At 36.4% G+C, this 20428-nt stretch overlaps 1 protein-coding gene across 9 annotated transcripts in view; it reads right to left on the reverse strand.

The window, feature by feature from the left end:
* Positions 1-20428, reverse strand: part of tns1b (tensin 1b) — a 264722-nt gene that overhangs the window by 188940 nt on the left and 55354 nt on the right. The window contains exon 1 of one of the 9 annotated variants that reach the window (XM_088604950.1): positions 10010-10203. The exons of the other annotated variants lie outside the window; for them this stretch is intronic. Coding sequence (XP_088461076.1) covers positions 10010-10090 — 81 coding nt within the window. The 5' untranslated portion in view covers positions 10091-10203. Of the gene's footprint in view, positions 1-10009; positions 10204-20428 lie in introns of those variants that run through there. 9 annotated transcript variants of the gene reach the window in all.

The raw sequence follows: 20428 nt of genomic DNA on the forward strand, positions 1-20428 counted from the left end.
AAGAAATAAAATATATCTGGGATAATATTGGGAAAAGTGAAAACAACAAATGAGAAATGATTGATATATTAAATAAATATTTAAATGAGATTTTTTTCCAAGGAAGAAAGCATCAACATGCCTCCATAGTATTCATCCAGGTCTGGAGGAATACCAATGAGAAATCAATCTCACACAGCAATACCTAATCACCATCATGATAAAGTTAGCTATATATTCTGAACTCAAATGCCTTCCTTCACATTTATCTCAAAGATCCCTCCTCCACCTCATCTCCATCTTGCAGTTACCCCTTGTTCACATCTTCTGAATAGGCTTCAAGCTGCCTAATCAAATGGCCACATGGCATCTTGTTTAATGGGTAGCCTTATCTTACCAAGTATTCTGGACACAAAGCATTCAATTCTTAGATGTTGTTGTCTGCAGTGAAATAGTATTGCATTAATTGCGTAGAAACTAGAAACCCATAAAAATAGCATACTGTATTTCCAGGGCCTGATGATATCCTTCCAATGGTTCATAAGAAAATAGAGATACTATACCCAATCAATTAATACAACTCTTCCAACAAATGTTCCAAACAGGAGTAGTACGCATTGAGAGGAATAATAATAATAATAATAAACTTTATTTTATATAGCGCCTTTAAAGGTGGCTTCTCAAAGCGCTTTACAGGATGACAATAACAATAAATAAGAAGACTACAACAATAAATAAGACAATTTCACAAGACAGGACACAATTATAATTACAACAATACAACAATAACAATAGAGGAGACCGTGGAAGATGGTATTAAGAAGAGCAGAGGGGTGAAGAATGGAACCAGTTAAGTAAAGGCTTTTCTGAAAAGGAGGGTTTTGAGTCTGGATTTGAAGGAGTTTAGAGAAGGTGACTCTCTAATATCCTTGGGCAAGGAGTTCCAGAGCTTGGGGGCATAGCAGGAGAAGGCCCTGTCGCCCATACAATGTAGACGGGCTTGGGGGACAGTAAGGAGGGCAGAATTTGAAGAGCGGAGGTTGTGAGGTGGGGAGTAGGGCGATAAAAGTTCAGACAGGTATTGAGGTGCCAAGCCATGTAAAGCCTTGTAGGTGAGCATGAGGATTTTAAAGTCTACGCGGAATTTGACCGGAAGCCAGTGCAAGGACTCCAGGATAGGAGTAATGTGAACACTTGCACTAGATCTGGTCAGGATTCTGGCTGCTGAATTTTGGACATACTGCAGCTTGTTCAGAGTAGATTTAGATACCCCAGGGAGCAGAGCATTGCAGTAGTCAATTCGAGAGAATACAAATATGTTGATCAGCTTTTCAGCCACAGTTAATGATAGCATAGGGCGTAGTCTTGCGATATTTCTAAGGTGAAAAAAAGATGTTTTGACAGTATGCTGTACATGTGGGTCGAATGTTAAGCCAGAATCGAATATAACCCCAAGGTTTTTCAATTTTGATTGGAGCTCAAGTACAGAGCCATCTACAGACAGGGTTACAGGACTGGCTTTACGAAGTTGATGGGGGGTACCAATAAGCATGACTTCAGTCTTGTCACAGTTAAGATGAAGGAAGTTTTGAGTCATCCAAATTATAATAATTTGGATGACTCAAAACTTGGATGACTCAATAATAATGGAATATTATTAATATAGTGCCCATTCGTAAAAAGGGTGAAACAACTGAGGTAACTGTAGATCAATAACTCTTACTTCTGTTGTCTATAAGGAAATAATCATTAGAACTAAACCAAGAATCATCTATATGGAAAAAACATCCTTGGGGTAGTCTACATGATTTTATCAAATATATTGTAAGTCTTGCTTATCTAACTTGTCGGATTTCTTTTCTGAAGCAAAAAGTCATGTATATTGATTCCCTTGTAAAAATGTATGGTATATTTAGATTTTCAAAAGTTTGTTGATAAAGTTCCTAATTATAGATTAATTCTCAAATTACAGACAGTAGGTTTTCAAGGTAATTTGTGCTTATTAATTGAAAATTGAGAATTGGGTTAAAAACAGAGTGTACTGATCCATTTTCTAACTGCTTCATCCAATTCAGAGTAGCCAGAGCCTATCCTGGCAAGGAACGGGCACAATACCAGTCCATTGCAGGGCACACACAGACACAGATACACCCAAACTTATATGAGGGTCAATATTACATTATAAATTACACTGGAGGCCCTTTACCCAACTACTATGTTTTTGGACTGGTGAAGGAAACCAGAGAACTCAGAGGTGTTTAGGGATCCTATGCAGAAGAGGAATCGGTTAAGGTACAGTATATCAAAAACACAGTCCAAGATCATAGCCAAGAAACGAAAGCCAAGAGTCAAAGTAAGTCAGTAGGGGAAACACTAACCATAGCCAGGAAAACAAGTCGAAGGGGAATCACAAACCAGAAGAGCAACTCACTAGGTAAGACCAATTCTGAGTGAGAAGGTAAAGGTAGCCTGGGCTTAAGTATACTAAACAGTGGAGGTGTTGCGGTGAGTGGGGTTAGTGGGGGTGAGTTTTAATCTGATTGGTAAAGTTCTTCTACAGTACGTCTTCGCTTGTTGTGTCTGGATGCCAGGACCATAACAGGAGGAAACCCAAGTGAATGTGGAGAAAACATACAAACTCTATGCAGAAAGCACTCCAGGTCTGGAATTCAACCCAGGACCCCAACACGGTGAGGCAGCAATACCAACTACTGTGTCACCCATTTGTTATAGCCAATGAAAATTGTGTCATGAATTAGTTGTTATAAATTGTAGATATTTAATGTACTGTAAGTGGGTAAACAACTTAACATACCTTGGCTCACATTCAGTTCATTTTTTACAAGAAAACTTCAGGTTTCTAAGCAACCTGGGAATACAAACTTAAGCAATGAAATGATGTCATATATTGCATGATGTTTCTTGGATAGATGACAAATGAATAACTCTATGGATTATAGATATTGTTAACAAAGACTGAAGTGCTGAAAAAATATTTATTTTTAAAATTCTGTCTTTTCTTATCAGGCGCAAATCAGAACACTGCTTAACTGGCAGTTTTTTAGTTTAGGCTGACATTTTGTGGGAAACTTGTCATCACTTTAATCAGGACTGTTGCTACATTTTGATGATATTTTAAACAATACTAATGTGATTTTTACTAAAGACAATTTTGGCTCAGTGCTATATTAATGCATAGTAAAAGTATTGGCCTTACAACATTATAAAGCGTGATCTTCTTGATATGCTCCACATTATTCTATCTAAGCTAAAGCCCCATATTTAACTTATTTAACTGAATTTAACCTATTTAACAGATGCAAGAAAAGGGAAAAAATGTCGCCTGAATTTTTATTCTGGAATTATAAGGACCAAAAAGAGTATCAGGATGACAAAGCTACTTTTGAATTAAAGTCTAGCCAAGTTTCATACTGTATTTAATGTGACTAATATATTTGTACAAAACAATTTGCAGGGGTTGTAACTACAGTATCTATTTTTACATGCATATTTGTGTAGCAATTCAGATATTAGGTGTTCCACTGGTAAGGCACTTTTTGCTCAAAATATTAGCAGGATCTACCCTTTGAGATTTGTAATGTTATAGTATATAATGTTCTAGTGGAGTTCAAAACTCTGATCATACAGTATCACTATCCCAGTGAAAGGGTTAAATATTACAAAGAATACACAGCATGATAAGTTTTGGAATTTACTGCATAATACTGAGTGAGTAGTGACATCCCAAGATTATAAAACTAAAATTGGTTTAAGATTAAATGTAATCTTCAGATTTTAATAAATGCATACATTCCATACATTACAAATACACCAATGTTATCTAAATGTAATCTTTTGTTGGGGTGCTATTTAATTCACCAGTTGTTGGTTCAATTAATGTTTTAAGAAGACCTTCCAATTAAAAACTTACACAGAGCTGTATCCTGTTCTAACATTCCTGCAGTATTTTCACAGACTCAGATTAGCACCAAACCTGGACTATGTAAAGTAAATTTAGATGACAGTCCAGGACTAGTCATAATTGGGATGTATGAAAATGATTCAACGTGTTCTCTTTGAAATTAGGTACATGTTCAGCAGGTTACATGAACCTGATTAGCACTTTAAATTAATATATAATCATAGACTTTTCTAAATGAATTGAAGGTCATCACACTCTACAAATTATTTCTATGTCAAAGAAATCCAGATTTTAGACACATATTAGGTTTCTTTCATACTTTTCTTATTTTAGAATCAGCATGTACTGTAAGTGTCCCAGGCAAAAAAGCACATCTTTACATTATTGATTACCTTGACTTAGTCAACAAACACATTTACTGTGAGTCTTAAGTTAGACATGGGCCACCTGGTGATAGTGTTATCATGGTGCAAAATCACCAGCTGTCAACAGATACTAAAGACTAATTAAACATGTCAGTTAAAGGAAAACATAATCAATAAAGGAAAAGAAAATAAATACAGATAACTTGAAGGAGTGGACTAAAGGAAAATGGTATTGTAGCACCTTCATGTACTTTGGACAAAAATTCACTACAGTAATAACATTATTAATCAGTTAATCACTGCTCTGCAAGGAGCAATGTTCAAACAGTGCTCTAGGATGCACTGTTAATAAAGCAACCAACAGATTTCATTCCAATGCAGCAAATCAAAAAAGAAATCAAGCTGAACTGTCCAGAAAATGCCAGAGCAACAACAACAACAAAATAACACGCTTTGGTAAAGCCAAAATAAATGCACTATGAACAGGAAAACTGATGCACATACCACACAGCAAAGTTAAAAAAACAAGGAGGTCTTCTCGAGCTGAAAGAGCCTTCTTTAATTAGTTAGGGTGCCTGCCCTCTCCCGCCTTTGAAACCTTAATTACTAACAGGTTTGTCTTTGAAATTGACCCATCTGTAGCTGATACATACCTCTCTCCTTTTCGAGCCCAGGGCCATCTTTAACAGTCTTCCTATACTAATAAACCAAACTTCTGTGGTCGCTCATTGAGAAATCGCCTACTGTTTTTATGAGCCTTGGACACAAAGCTTAATCAACTTGTACTAAGTAGAGGCAAACCACAGCCCTAAGAATATACTTTGAAGATACTGCATGGTTTGCCTGTTGGCTGAAATACCCTTCAGGAAAGCAGGAGCAGAAGAAAATATTCAGTTAATCCAACTTGATCCCTGAATAAAATCCCCCTAATTTGGAATTTTATTTTTAGTCTGGCCATTCAGATGACAAGAGTACTGCAATTGCTGTATTTACTGTAAGTACTGCAATAAACTGCCTTTCATTATAAATATTCCTATAAAAAGGAAATAATTGAGACTGCGCTGAAATTAAAAAAATTAGAAAACCACATTTATTATTACCCTTGATTTCACAATTTATTTAAGATTTCTTCAAAAATATTTAATTAAGCTTAAATCTAAGAGAAGTAAAACAAAATTATACTTTCCATGTACTTAGTTGCTTCAATGTTGAAAAGTGAAATATAAAAGAGAAAAGAAAGTAGATTTAAATGAAAATATACTTCCGCAAGAGCAGTTTTGACAGACTTGGAATGAATGAGGAATTAAATTTGGTACTACAGTATTTTTATAAACTGATTTTGCATGCAATATGTACATTTTCTGATATTTGATATTGGGAATTGTGTGCATCACCTAATTGATTTTTTTTCTTTAGAAGTACGTAGAACAAAACTATGGGATGGATGGGAAATATTCAGGTGTAGGTGTAACTGAATTATGTGAAAAGCTTGGTTCAGTTCCTCTTTCGACTGTGTGACTATACAATAATGAGGGACATTCTTGGCTAAATTGTGTTTGTTTTAATTAGTAAACTGTATCAATCATTCTATTTAAAAAAAACAATATCTTTATTGGTTTTTCCATATTAAATATGAAATAAGAAAATATGAACTATGTACAAATAACAAAAAAAAGAAAAGAACAATAAAAAGGAAGAATGTAGTCATTCTATTTTTAAAAGGAAATATTACACAAATAAAGAAAATGAAAGCAACCAAATAATTTTTGTTCTAATGTTAATTATTTAACAATTTAGTTTATGAATGTGAGCTTTGAGTCTACAGTATTCAATTTAGGAAGCATGGTCTATGGAGTTTGTGAGTGAGCATAATGGTAGTTGGTATGATGAAATTATATGTATTAACAGTTTCTCAATTATTTTTTATATCAGGATAAGATAAAGAAAAACAAAAAAAATCAGAAACTTGAAGTTTGTAAGAAGCAAAAAAAACAGACTTCTATTACAGAAATGAGCAACCACTTTGTGTGACATGAAATATTCCATCTATTTTTGTAGTATGTAGGTTAATCATAACTGATCATCACACACTAACCTAATACTTGTGCATAACACAATGATATTTTAGAAAACAGTATTAGTCCTTGCAGTGAAGTGTGTAGCCTATTCACATGTTTTAGTGCAGCAAAAATGACTTATTAATAAATAATTACAGACCTAAATTCAAAGTTGATACTGTAAATGACAGGAACTGAACATTAAATAACATTTTAACTGTGTTATAAGTACTAGATTTCCTCTTTTAAGGTTTTTCAATAACAAACTGAAACACAGACTGTGTAGGATTTTAGTCTAATGTACCGCTTTGAAGGGAATGTAATAAGACCTATTTCTTAGAATAAAAAAAATTGTTGACTAAGTTCCAAGAAACCCAAATCCAAGCCACATGCAAAACAAACAACACTGAAAACTTCAGCCAAAACATTAACTGACTAAAAAAATAAGTGTAGAGAAAGGGGTTTAATTCTTCAGAGTTGTTGTTTTTTTCCTTTCTCATGAGAAACAGAAATATCCCAGAAAGAAAAGAGCAGGCTACAACAAGAGAAATTCCAGTTTGGAGTTTCACTGACCAAAAAGACCCTGAATGCCAATCAGACTAGTGAAGCGTTCACGAGAGTTGTAGTGTGTGTCACAGCAGCCTAAATGACTAGAAGCTCCACTGAAGCCATAAATCAACTGGGCAGGGTTAAATGCCTTTTTATTTACTTAAACACTGGCAGAAGCAATGCACTGTGGTGGTATATGTGGTGGCACAAATCATGATGGTCACTGTGTTCCTGACTATGGTAGTTGTGTAAAATACTATATTTTTTTTCTTTTCTGTTCTATACAGATCTCGTCTTGTCTTTAAGGCATACGTATCAGTGTTCAAAATTTGCCTACCTACTCTTACACCTTACAAGATGCTGGGGAAATACTGTAGGTCATCTAGTTTTCAATTGTGTAGGCAGTATCCCTGGCTATTTTTCTATAATAACAGGAGAAACTGACTATAATCAAAGTCTTTTCCTTGTTTATTTTATAGTAGGTACAGTACACTCAATTATTATATTTCGAGGAAAGGGAACTCTAACTCTGATGTTTCCCTGCTCAAAACTCTTGCTTTTAACCATTCCACTATAATTGATAAAAACCAGCTTTAGTTTCTTTTAGAGAGGGTGCGTGTACTTCCTTTTATAGAAGGCACTAAAGAAAATGTCAAATTTAGTATATTCAATGTAATGATGAAATTTAATAGGTATGCACAAGTAATCTCATGTTAAATCAATTATGACTGTGCACATTTGACTACATAAAGTTGATCCAGATGTTGTGATTAAGGACATTTTGCCAGAATTCAAAGAGGCCCCACAGTAAATTTTGCTTTCCTCCTCAACAGCATCTCACTCACGAAAGCTCACACACCTTTCTGTCCATTAATGTTTCACTAAGGAAAAAAAATGTTTTTATTCTTCTCATTATTGTTCACTCAGAATCCTTTTTAACATTGATGTTAAGAAGTAGGCTGAGAAGTTCTATTCCAAAGAAACTGCTTCAACATTTCTTTATTACAGATGGTATAAGAGCTATTATAGTAGACGGATTTGAACTGAACTGCCTTTTAGTATACTTTAACCACTCAAGCAGCACCAAAAACACATGGTGAAGATGGGCTATCTCTGGTTCAGAGAGACCCAGAACTGTATAACGATGGTGATTTCTCATGGCAAGACTGAGCGGGGGTGAAAACATTTTTGCAACAGCCCACTTAGAACCTACATCCTTGCCAAACACAGAACAGGCACTCAATGATAATAAATGTAAGAAAGCTTTCATTTAGTGGATAGATTCCATTTACTAGATAACACCATCAGAAGTTCTGAAATTCCACAAAAAATGGATACTGCCACACTACAGATCTTGCTCTTCAATGGTGTACTAAATATTGGAAACTGCTTGGAGCAAACTGTGTCACAGCCCATGTACCATGGAGACAGAAAACATTAAAATCTAAAAATAATTGATATTAGTGAAGTGAAGATAATTCTTATCTGACAGATTTGATTCTACGAGTGGTTCATTAAGAACATTATTTGTTAACTTCATTTGTTTTGTTTATATATTAATAGTAATATGTAGTAGTTACCATCGTGGGCTGACCAAACTTTAAGGTTAATTGGTACATCAATATGTGCATTATCTTTCCAAATGTTAGCACACTGATCACCTTTGTCGGCTCCTTCCTGGTCTGCTTAAAACTTTGCAAGGGTTAAAAAAAACTTATTCTGTTAAAAAATACTTCAACCTTCAGTATACACTAAAGAGTTGTATCTCTGCACCCTTACCCTGCTAGCATGCTCCTGACAACCATACAAGAGCCTCTAAGGTACCTATCACTTTGAGTTTCACAGGTCTCATTATAGCCCTGTAACTACTTAATGAAATGGAATATGTGAAAGCAAACACATTATTCTTGGTACTGTAAAAACAAACAGCATTTTCTTTAAATGAAGGTAAAATCAAACTTTTTTGGACTATACTTCATCTAGTACGGTATGCTCATTTTTACTAGGGACGTCCACAAAGAATTCATCCAAACTGTTGGATAACTGAAAGCAACTCCTTGCACATATTTGTGGAGAGATGTTTTATAGCTTATTACACTGAACTACAGGTATTATTGCAGACTGTGTATTCTGTTCTGTCTTCACTAAAAATAATATTAAATTCACAGATTTAATCTCATCTTTTGAAAATTTATGTTTGTACTTATTTAATGCATTCTGTATATACTGTATGTTCTTCTTATGCAGCTCTATGAAATATCTCATCAACCATATACTGCAGATGATATATTTGAATAGCTATGATTTATGTTCAATATAATAAACTAAAACTCTTTAGTATTTTATTAAATACATTTTGACCCAGTTACAAATAATTTTAGTGTTTATATGAAGTATATTGCTTTTTATATTTTCATAATCAGTTTCACAGCCATATATACAGTATAGTAGCCTTCAGGTGTTTAAAAAACATGCCCCACAGAAACAGTCCTTCTGCTAGAGGGCAGTCACCCCTCAACAAAATGAGATTGTTATACTTTGTCTCTCAATTCAGTCAGTCAATCAGTCACTTGGCACTAAGCTGGGGCTTTGGGATCTTTTTACATCTGATCCCACAGAGCCCAGAATCAAGCTGAATGCTAATTAACTCAACAAGAGGTCACAAAATAACTGTGTGTCCTGATAGTCTGAGATTATGCGAAACAAGCAGGACTGATGGATTGCATCGACCTGTGGGGACTGAAATAAATATGCATCTGGCAAACCAAGGCCACTTATAATTGAGCAGAACCAATAGATTAAATTATACAACACAGAACAGAAATAGCTTTGTGCAAGGCAGTCTGCAAAGCAGAGAAGCTGAAGTCACTCCCAGACATCATTACGGCTGACAATAGGGGGGAAAAACTTTCTGAGAAGAGTCAGGTACTGTATCATGTCTGTATTCTCAGATATACAGTAATGCACTCTAATAATAAATATATCTGGTGTGTTAATTCAAGGCTGGTAAACAAAAGCATCTGAACTGAGGGTTACTCTTCTGCACCCCCTCACCCAAATACACATTGACAAAAACATGCACACCACCTTTTCACTGACATACAGTACATCCTGTAGAGGACAAACACCTCACTTACCCAGAACATGCAAGACAGACAGACCCAAGTTCTCGCCTGGCCAATAAGGCCAGTGGGCAAGCTGAGAGATACAGAAGGCATCCTCAAATCAGTCCCTTAATTCCTTTTCTGAAACCAGGACTGTATTCCCTCTAATTCCACACAGGACTCTCTGGCAGTGCAGATCCATGACACGTTGTAAGGAGCTTAAGGAATCGCTCCAGCTATCCTCCCTCTCTCTGCTCTCCCTCTCTCTCCCTCTAGCTCGCTTTTACTCCGTCTCTCTCCCTCCTCCAAGAGACTCACAAATGCTTTTGGGGTCAGGCTACCCGACTCCTCAGGAGAGAGGGGGGAGGTGTCTGGAAGGGGCTTTATTTATCCAAAAAATCCCCAACTCCCCCCTCCCCATTTTCTCTTAGTTAGCCCCTCCTCTCTCTTTCATTCTTATTTTCATTCACTTCATGCATCCTTTTCTCTCCATCCCTGCGCACCTATCTTATCCCTCACTCTATAGACTCTATCCATTTTTAGTCTGGCCCTTTCCTGATGTTAATTTAATCTTTAATTAATTCAGTCACTCCATCTTCTCTACAATTTTTTCCTTCCCTCCAAATCTCTAAATAAGAAATAACATAAAATGCTTAGGAAAATACATATTCTTTGCTATCACACTCTAATGCTGCTCTTTCCCAGCACTTAACCGGTACTTGACACACAATTCTAGTACACTTTGGTGCACCCCATAGGCAATTCACTACGTAGACACATATTACAAGACAAAAAACAAGTGCATAAGTAAAACTCAAATTACTAAGTGGTTTCCTTCTCTTTCATACTATCAAATCCAAATTGTCTCTCTGAAAGCTGTCACATCTCTTTATCCCAGTCTTTCCTCTCTTGCACACATATATACACTGGGTAATATCACTAATCCCCTGGTATTTCCTTCTCTCGGTGAGTTCTGGGGATTTTCACTTTCCTCTCTCCTTACTTTTCTGACTGACCCTCCCCTTTTCTGCTCTCCACAGGAGTGAAAAGGATTTTAAAAAGATGAAATGGTTCAACAGAGGGCAACCTCACTGCCAGTGGGTTGCTTAGAATAAGTTTTTCATTCCTCAGTTAAAGAGAGACACACAGAACTTTTATCGTTCCAGGTAAAGAACGTTTACCTCATATTCTTTAAATTTTCCTGCTTAGTTCCTACACTTACTAATATAAACTAAGTATGAGTCTTTCTTCTGTTTAAATTGTTATTTTGGCATAATCACCTATATAAAAAAGACGTCTGGAAAACCCACTTACAGTTGAATGCAACAAACTGTAAAGATATATAAAGACTGTATAATTTCTTTCTAAAGAAATAATATAGCACCAAGGTCTCAGGATCACACATGAGATATTATAGACCTCAGCCTTTATACAGCACTGCTTACAGATTTTCCAGTGTCACAATTTCTAATTTAGTTGCAGGTATTTTATTTAGAAATAGCATATAAAAAATAGAAAATATACTAAAGACATAAGAAATGCAATAAGTAGGATTTTGAAAGAAATGTAATTTTCTCACAGATAAGATTAGAATAGCTAAATCTCCCCTGATATGACCATCCAATCCACTGTTTCTACTTTCCACCATTATGTCTCCTGAAATTCAGTGTCATATTGCTATTATAACAGCCATTTTAATCAATAAATACATTCCAAATACATGTGCATTTTTCTCTTCTTCCCGCAATAGGTTTTTTGATTGAGGGTGATTTTCTTTTTTCACTGAATGCAAATTCCAATATCAAGGTTATATTGCAAAGAAAACAGAAAAACACAAGTATATCCATCCATCCATTTTCTAACTACTTTATCCCATACAGGGTCACAGGGAAGCCAAAGCTTTTCCCAGCAAGCAATGGGTGCCAGGTAAGATACACCCTGGATAGGACTCCAGTCCACTAGGGCACACACAGACACAGACACGCACACACTCACATCAGGGTCAATTTCCCCAGAAGTCAATTAACCAATCAGTATGGCTTTGGACTGTTAGAGGACACTGGAGCACCTGAAGGAAACCCACATGAACCCAGGGAGAATTACATGCACATTAGTTATTCAGATACAGATATATTATTAATCCAGATACAGTAAAGCAACACAAAAGGCTACAGTAGTTCACAACAGAAATTCCAACAGTTCTGGATGTAACACAAATCCTTAGAGGTATCAATTGTTTATGAACATATGTGCATTCTTGATACTATGGGAATAAAGCAAAGACTTCTCAAAATCATGATTATGCTGACCTTAAACTACTAGCCTCCACACTTTAATAATAGACTATGCATTTGCAATTATGGGATAGAGTTGTGGCAAACTATTCCTTGTGATTGGCTCAGCAACAATCTTATAAACATTGTGCAAAACTGCCTAATGCAAACCAAGAGACAAGAAGTTAGGCTTTAAACTCTGTGGTTTATCCCACCTCATAGACCAGGAGGGGGGCAGTGATAGACATAAATACATAGTGGGAGCCACAGACATTGCATCACTTTACATTTTATGGTTACTGTTAAATATTTAGCATTTTCCTGTGGCTGTATTTTTAAACAGCTGTTAACTTTGTTCAGTTGTAGGAAAAACTGTAAAATAAATGTATATTTAAATATACACAGTGTACAACATTCAGATCAAAGTAAAGTTATGTAAAAATGTCATTCCTGATGCAAGAATATTTTTTTTCTTTATGAAACAACTAGTATTCAGATTACCACAAAAGATTTCAAATTCACAAATGCATAAAGGTTCTGTATGAGCTTCTACAAAGTTCTACACTTAAATCTGTTTTGGTTTTTTTCTAAGCCTAGAAAAATCTCTACAGCAGCTCCTAGTGGTAACTTCTATATTTCACATGCATGATGCATGTTTTTTTAAATAAAGTAATATACACCCAGAGTGTCAATAAAATTGATCAATATACTTTGGGTTTGAAAGTTCAAAAGTGAAAATCATGTTCACAATACTAAACAAGAAGCTAAAATTAAAACTATAATTTAAAAATGATTCCAATAGATTGACCATGAGGTCCACCATAACAGATGGAAGAATGCAAAATGTTCAATCAAGAAAAAATATATAAACCAACCACCCTTAGAAACATTTATTAAAGATGCTTAAGTTTATTATATTTAATGGAAAACAAAAAAGTCAGCACTATAAACCTTGTGGCCTCAAATCAAACAAATTTAACCAGTAAAAGCACTAGCATTTCTGTATTTCTGTTTGTGTACATTTCTTTCTCTCAATAATGAAGACATCGGTAGTGGCAAAAAACAGGTTTATTACTCAAAAGGTACAACTTTAAAATAATGGAATTATTTTAGAAAGAAAAATGATTCTAGATTTTTTATATGCAAAAAACATACATACAAGTTGTAGAAAATAAAACGGCAAGTCTTTTCTTTAGAATAACAAACAAGATCAAATTTTTAGTGTAATATTAAAAATAGATAATTTAAATCTCTGAACATAACAGGATGTAAGACATGAATATTCCTCCTTTAAGAACAAGTACTTTGTGTATGAATTTTAATGTGGGTTTTCTCTAAGTGGTCTAGTGTCTCACCACCTCCCAAAAACATGCTGGAAAGGTTAACTAGTGTCTACAAATAGTTCTTATATGTGCCCTGTGATGGACTGCACCCTGTCTCTTCTTCTGCCCTGTGTTTTCAGAATTAGCTCCAGGTTGACATCCCTGTGTGTCAACAGGAATTAGCAGCTCTCAGGTAATGAATGGAAATAATTATTATATCCATGTTAATTCCAGAAATTATTGGAAATTATTGTTCACTTAGAACAATAAATACAATGATAATAAATAAAGAATCTGTGGAATTCTGACCACACATTATATCTGGGGGGAGAACTCTTGGTTTGTAGAATTAGCAGGCTGTCCCTTTCTGGGCTGGAGTCCTGTTGGGAAGCCACTTCAGGTTGGCGTTAAACTATTGTTGCCTGGCAACTGGCCCTAGAGGAGCCCCAAGCCCCTATTGCTTTTACTTGGGAAGCCTGAAAAGGATGCACTCATCTCTGACCTCACATGAGATATAGACTTTCTCTTTTCCTTCCTTTGAGGTAAAAAAAGCGAGGACACACAATATGCAGAGGAAGTTGAGAAGGCAAAGACGGAGATAATCTCTCTTTCTAGCTAATACTTCTGCACCTCTTCATCAAGATGTATATTAACAAAAGTACAAGTGCAAAAGCAATGGTTAAAATATATTCTATTTACAGAATGAGAAATAATCAACTTATAGTTGTTAAATTTAAAGAAAGCTAACAGCCAAATGGAGGTGCAAAGAAATCTGTTTTAAATTAGTCAATATTAACTTAAATACTTTAAAAATGCAGACTCAGAATTAGAATTCTATAAAGTGAGATTTTTATATAAGGTTAGGCAGTCTTATCATTTCTTCATTTAATAAAGCTTAAAAGTTACGGACTGTAAAGACACAGTGCACATAAATTAGCTATGCATACAACAGAAATCAATATTTTCTGGTTTCTCCATCATTAGCTAGAATACAAACATCCAAACAAGTTCACTTTGTCTTCAGAGGTATTGTACATGAATCACAGAAATGTTCATTTATTCATGTGCAACAAACAGTACAACATATCTTCCCAATTCATGCTGAAGGTGCTCAGCTACTTAGTTATTAGTTATTAGACCAGTGATGGTGTCTGCTGATACGGACGACCACGAGCAATGCGGAGAGGGAAGTGGGTGAAGAGGCCTAGTAGTTGTTGTTCTTTAACCCTGTTAGAAGTGTGACAAACTGCTATATCCAGTAGCACTCAATATCTGACCTCAAACTGGGTCACCAGAAGTGCCACTGAATTAATTATGTTGTACATTGAATGCCTGGGTGGCCAGCGAGTCGGTAATTGTGTTCCCAATGTAGCACCTCAGGTCTAGCTGAGAGGGGCACCTGTTGTTTTTCTGGCGGGATTTCAGACGGTTCAGGATTGGACTCGAGAGCAGTCGATACCACTTGCAACAGGGCAGTATTCAGGCAACATATACAGTATGTTGGATTTTTTATCCTGTTCATTGGAAGAAGAGAACCATGACAGGCCATCTGCCTTTCCATTCTTTGAGTGTAAACAGTAACAGATGACAAAGTCAAATCAGAAGAAGAAAACAGGCCATTAAGCCCGCCGAGGGTTAAACCTTTTGGACTTCTCTATGTAGGCCAAGGTTTTGTTGTCAGTAAAGACTATGAAGGGGTAAGTGGCCGCTCTGGTAAGTGATGCCATTCATCCAGGACAAGTCTGACTCCCACAACCAGCTGCCAGTGGCTCCTGGTTGCCCAAAGCATAGTTCTAGTTTTGCTGCTTCCAGGAAAAACAACTGCAGAGATGGAGCCTTGGCAGGGATCCGGTCCTCTGAGACAATATGGTTTTTACTCCCACATTTGAAATGTCCACCTTCACTTCGAAGGGCAACAATGGTTCCGGGTGTCTTGAGCAGAGCTGATTTGCTTTAGTTGCTCAAAAGCTTTTTACACTTTGGGCGTCCACCAGCCCTGTTTGGGACCCTCCATAGTAAGGGCAGTAATGGGCACCAACTTCCATTTGTGTGAAAAAGTCGCATATGAAGCAATGGTAGTAGTTGGGAAGCTTCACATAGCTCTGCTCTTGTTTCAGAGATGAGGGAACAGGACAGTTCCTCACTGCTGCTACCTTACCAAGATACATTTGGAGACCCATAGAGAAGAACCTATAGCCAAGAAAGGTCACCTCTTATCATTCAAACTCACATTCCTCTAACTTGGCAGTTAGAGTAGATCAACATGTTGTCAATATACATTAACACAGTGTTCTGTGAAATCCCTGAGACGTCATTCATGAGTTTTTGGAAGACATCTGGGTCATTACAGAGTGAAAAGGGCATGATGGGAAACCCGTAATGCCCAGAGCTGGTGTTGAACTCCAACTTCCATTTGTTTCATCTCCGAATTCACACTAGGTTGTAGGCCCCCTTAGTTCAATCCTGGAAAATATCTTGGTTTGACTAATACGTTCCAGAATGAAGGAAATCAATGGGAGGGGACAGTGATTCTTCACCACAATATTATTGAGAACTTGGTAGTCAATGCAGGTGTACAGGGACATGTTCTTCTTCTGTACAAAGAAAAACCCAGCACCAGCAGTTGACTTGGAGGAGTGAATGAAGCCTTTCTGGAGGTTCTTGGAAGTGTAAACAGGTATTCCCTCAGTGGAGAACATGTGGTGGTAGGGTCTTGGACTTCTCCTTTCTGAAAATATCAGTGAATCCCAATACTTGATGTCAATTCAGACAATATGAAAGTCAGAAACCAAAAGAAGTTATGGCGCAGAAAGGCATCAGTCCTAAGGCCTTCGGGCCCTCGGTCTACCAGTTCAAGGTGAGCCAAATCTAGCTGAGGGTTGTGTAGTTCCAACAGGAGAATCTCAGCACCAGAGAACATTAAGGAGAAGGAGTGCAAAGGAAAAACACAATTTCCTTATGAACGCTTTCCACTGTAAGGCTCAAAGGGCAAGTCTGTTTCTTGATCAAGCCTAGGCCAATGGTCTTTCTTTCCAAGGCCCGAACCATGTGGGTGAGGTCAGGCATGAAACCAAAGGAATTTCCAGTTGCATCACTAACTCAGAGCCAAAACAATTCCCAGCCGCTCTTGAGTCCACAAAGACTTTCACCTCAGCGGTATGTGAGTTCCGCGACAGCTGGCCATTAAATTAATTCTGGGCTGGCCTAGAGGAGAGGTGGTGACCCAGCTCAGTAAACACTCCTCATGGCTTACCAAGCCAAGGTGTTTTCCCGATAGTTCAGGGCAATTGTCATTGAAATTGAAGTTGAAAATGAAACTGAAAATTGAAATTGTAACTTGAAATTTGTTATTGGTGTGGTGCTCTTTTTCCCACAATGTAACATCACTTTATTAACATCACTTTATTAGCCCTATACAATTTCTTGCATTAGGAATTCGTCTTTTCACATACCCCAGCTTGCTCTCCATGAGACACAGACACACAGACAGGGAGAGAAGCTTGGGGTCACTGCGCAGGGTCAGCCATTTATACGGCGCCCCTGGAGCAGTTGGGGTTAAGGGCCTTGCTCAGGGGCCCAACAGAGTAGGATTCCTCTGCCGGCTGCAGGATTTGAACAGGCAACCTTCATTTATTTATCAGTGGGGAAGGAAGAGGATTGCATAGCAAAAAAATATGCAGCATTGAGTGCTGCATATATGCATGCTGCAGAGTGCTGAGCTGAGAAAGCAGCAGACGCCACCTTATCTGAATCCATGCTAATTACCTTTTATAACTCAGTAGTTTTCATTTAAATGTTTATTAGCGTCATGTATCACTAGCATCTCATCTTCTGATATGCTACAACCATGTAGAAATTAATGGGATGACATTTTAACCTGCCATTTTCGGAATGCTGAAAAAACCTCCCTCTGTGGACTCTTAAGTAAAGACATCTTTTAAATCTGCATCTTCTATAATACATTATAATGTTTTATGTCTTCCTTTACTGATATTTTGCTATTGTACTACAGTAAAACCTCTGTTTGACAGACTTCAGATTTAAAGGACAAAAGGGGGAATTTTGTCTGTAAAATCATTAATATACAGTATATACAGTAAATATCTTATATAATAGTGTGTTTTGGGGCTGAATAACATCATTCTTGATATAATGGACATTCAGTAATAGTGGACACCCCTTCCCTACTATTAGTCTATTAAACCACAAATGTATTGTATTGCAAGAGCCCCCTGGTAATAGCCATATCATCATATTTAGATTTATATTTGTCTTATAGCTTCTCTGATATGTGTTCTTACAGTAGTTTGTGTTTGCAGCTCAGTAGACACTCCATTTTTTACATAATCCTGGTCCCTTTTGTGTCCACTTAAATGTATTTGATTTCTCGTTATGTTGAGGATGGGAACATAATTTACTGTACAGTGAGGAAGCTTAAGAATTATTTTTTTCCAAAGCCTTTAGTACTATATTCATAGTCATACCTAGTCTTATGATTAGGTCTGTCTTAGTAAAATCATTAAAAAATCCTCTACCCTCTAACCACCTAGGTTTGAAATATACCTCTTCTACATTATCAGACTGTGGTCCCTATTTTCCTGCCTTTCATGTTCTAAATCATACTGTACATTTGTTATGCTATAGAGGTTACTTGAAAAGATCAAATCAATGCAAGCACTTTCTCTTGACAGTACTCTGACAAGCTGAGTAAGAAAGCAGTCATCCATCATATCAAGCATTTCAATTTCTGCATTTGCACTTCTAATTGACCTTTCTCATTACATTGAAAGATTAAAGGATTTTGTTGGTTTTTCTGTAACCATGGTAGAGTGAAAACCTAATTATCTGGTCCACATCATGCTTTACAGTGAAACTACAGTTGATTACAATAAATTGACTCAAAAGGATGGCATAATGGGACAATTATACTACATCTACCACAGTAATGCTGTTGTCTTCAATGAACTTGTATGTTTTTTCTTAGATATATGTACCCTACCACTGCCAAATAAGACATTGAACTATGATTCATCAGAAAGCACCTTCAGCTGCCAATAACAAGGCCGCTGTCAGTGGTGATAAGCAAACTTTTTACAATATCTGTGTCAATCTTTAAGTAGTCATGGTTTCTGCCTAAAAAGCTTAGACCCCCATCATTACCAGGAAATGTGTATGGAAACTATGTGTGGGACTGCTTATTTTGCGTTTACTTTGTGTTCTTTTATTGTAGTAGTGTGTAGTGTGTATCAGTGTGTAGTGTGTTCTTTTAATCTGTAAACATCAAGCCTAGTAACATCGAGTCATGCTGTTGCCATTGTAGGAGCTTCTGTTTACCATATTTTGATTTTTGTGTCTTCCGTGACATCCACTTGTATTACAATCATAGCTGCTGCTGGGTAAAACTGAAACCTCAGCTGGTTCTTCTACAATACGTACAGTACATGTTATTGGCTGGGTCTAGGTCAATGCACCTGTCAGTTGGCAACAGTAGAAGAGTCTTGTAACTGTCACTTACAATGGGAATGGGACCTGTACCAACAGAGAATTAGTGTAACACCACCTGATAATAAATAGTGAACACATGCAATACAAAACAGAAAACTACAGATCAACATTCTAAAGTGAGAACGGACATCTCTTTCCTTCATGTCTCACTTTGATCCTACAACATACTTAATGATTATACTGCAGCATTTATATAAAGTTTGTGTGGGAGATTCAAAGTTTTTTACATGAGGTTTTGTAAATTGCCCAATGCTTTAGTTTTTTTTTTCCTTTCTTGCTAAACAAGAAATAAATAGCTCAAATTAGCTATCTGTTCAATTAGTTTCAGCAATCTCTCTTTTCTTACATGCAAAAATAAGTCCTAACCAAGTCACATCTTTCACCCATTTAAAAATGATGTGTAAATGAACATATGGTTCATTTACTGGATAAAGTGTTGAAGTCTGTGAATAGTACATTTGGTTAATAAAACCTTTTATCTGCTCATCTTTCATTCTGCTGTAGCTATCTCATAACTACAGTAGTTGCGGATTTGGTATTGTGTTTTTCCAAAATATATGGGCTCCATCATCAGAAAAATGGTTTGCAAAAAGGTATGTGTGGGGCTTCTTGCTTTGTTTTAGCTTGGTATGTTCTTATAATCTTACAATAAAAGATAAATTACTAATGGGCTCAAGGCAGCAAAAGCCCTCTATGAATAAACATACAATCATGTGCAGCAAATCTCAAATACACGGTACAGTATGTGTTTCCATTACACATGATAAAAGCTCCTGACTGTGACAAACAACCACAGAGAAGGGAATGGTTCTGAAGGCAGAAGGCATTACATTAAAATCTAAAACTTCATCAGAAAAAGGAAAAACAAAAATTTCAAAATCATCTCCACTTACTGTATGTACAAAACATTTGCCAGTAAAAAACCCACCTGCGTTCTTGCTATTTAAATGACAAAATCGGGATTTCAGCTCCTCTAATGTCTAGGTTTTTGTTTGATTTTTTTACATTGAAATACAGTTGAATTGTCCTGTAACATTTTAAGGGATTTTATATTACAGTACATTGCATATTTTTATTCTTCATTCCAACAACACTTTATGCAGTTATATTGATACCACATGGATTGAAAATAATAATATTTTAAAATGCTGAGAAAAACTAGAAGGATTCCTCCTGCTCTAAGGATTACTAGGTCCAGACAAATATATGTGTTACGGAATTCACTTTATTAGCTAGTTCTGTGGTTTTCAGCTTAACAGGGAAGTTGTTAATGAAGTAGGGTTCTGCCTTTTTATTCCTGGGTACTGTACCTGCTAAAAGGAGATCTCTGGCATGGAAAAGGAAATTAACCT

This window comes from Lepisosteus platostomus, chromosome 14 (assembly GCF_059453375.1).
Source record: "Lepisosteus platostomus isolate fLepPlt1 chromosome 14, fLepPlt1.hap1, whole genome shotgun sequence".
Taxonomy (NCBI): Eukaryota; Metazoa; Chordata; class Actinopteri; order Semionotiformes; family Lepisosteidae; genus Lepisosteus; species Lepisosteus platostomus.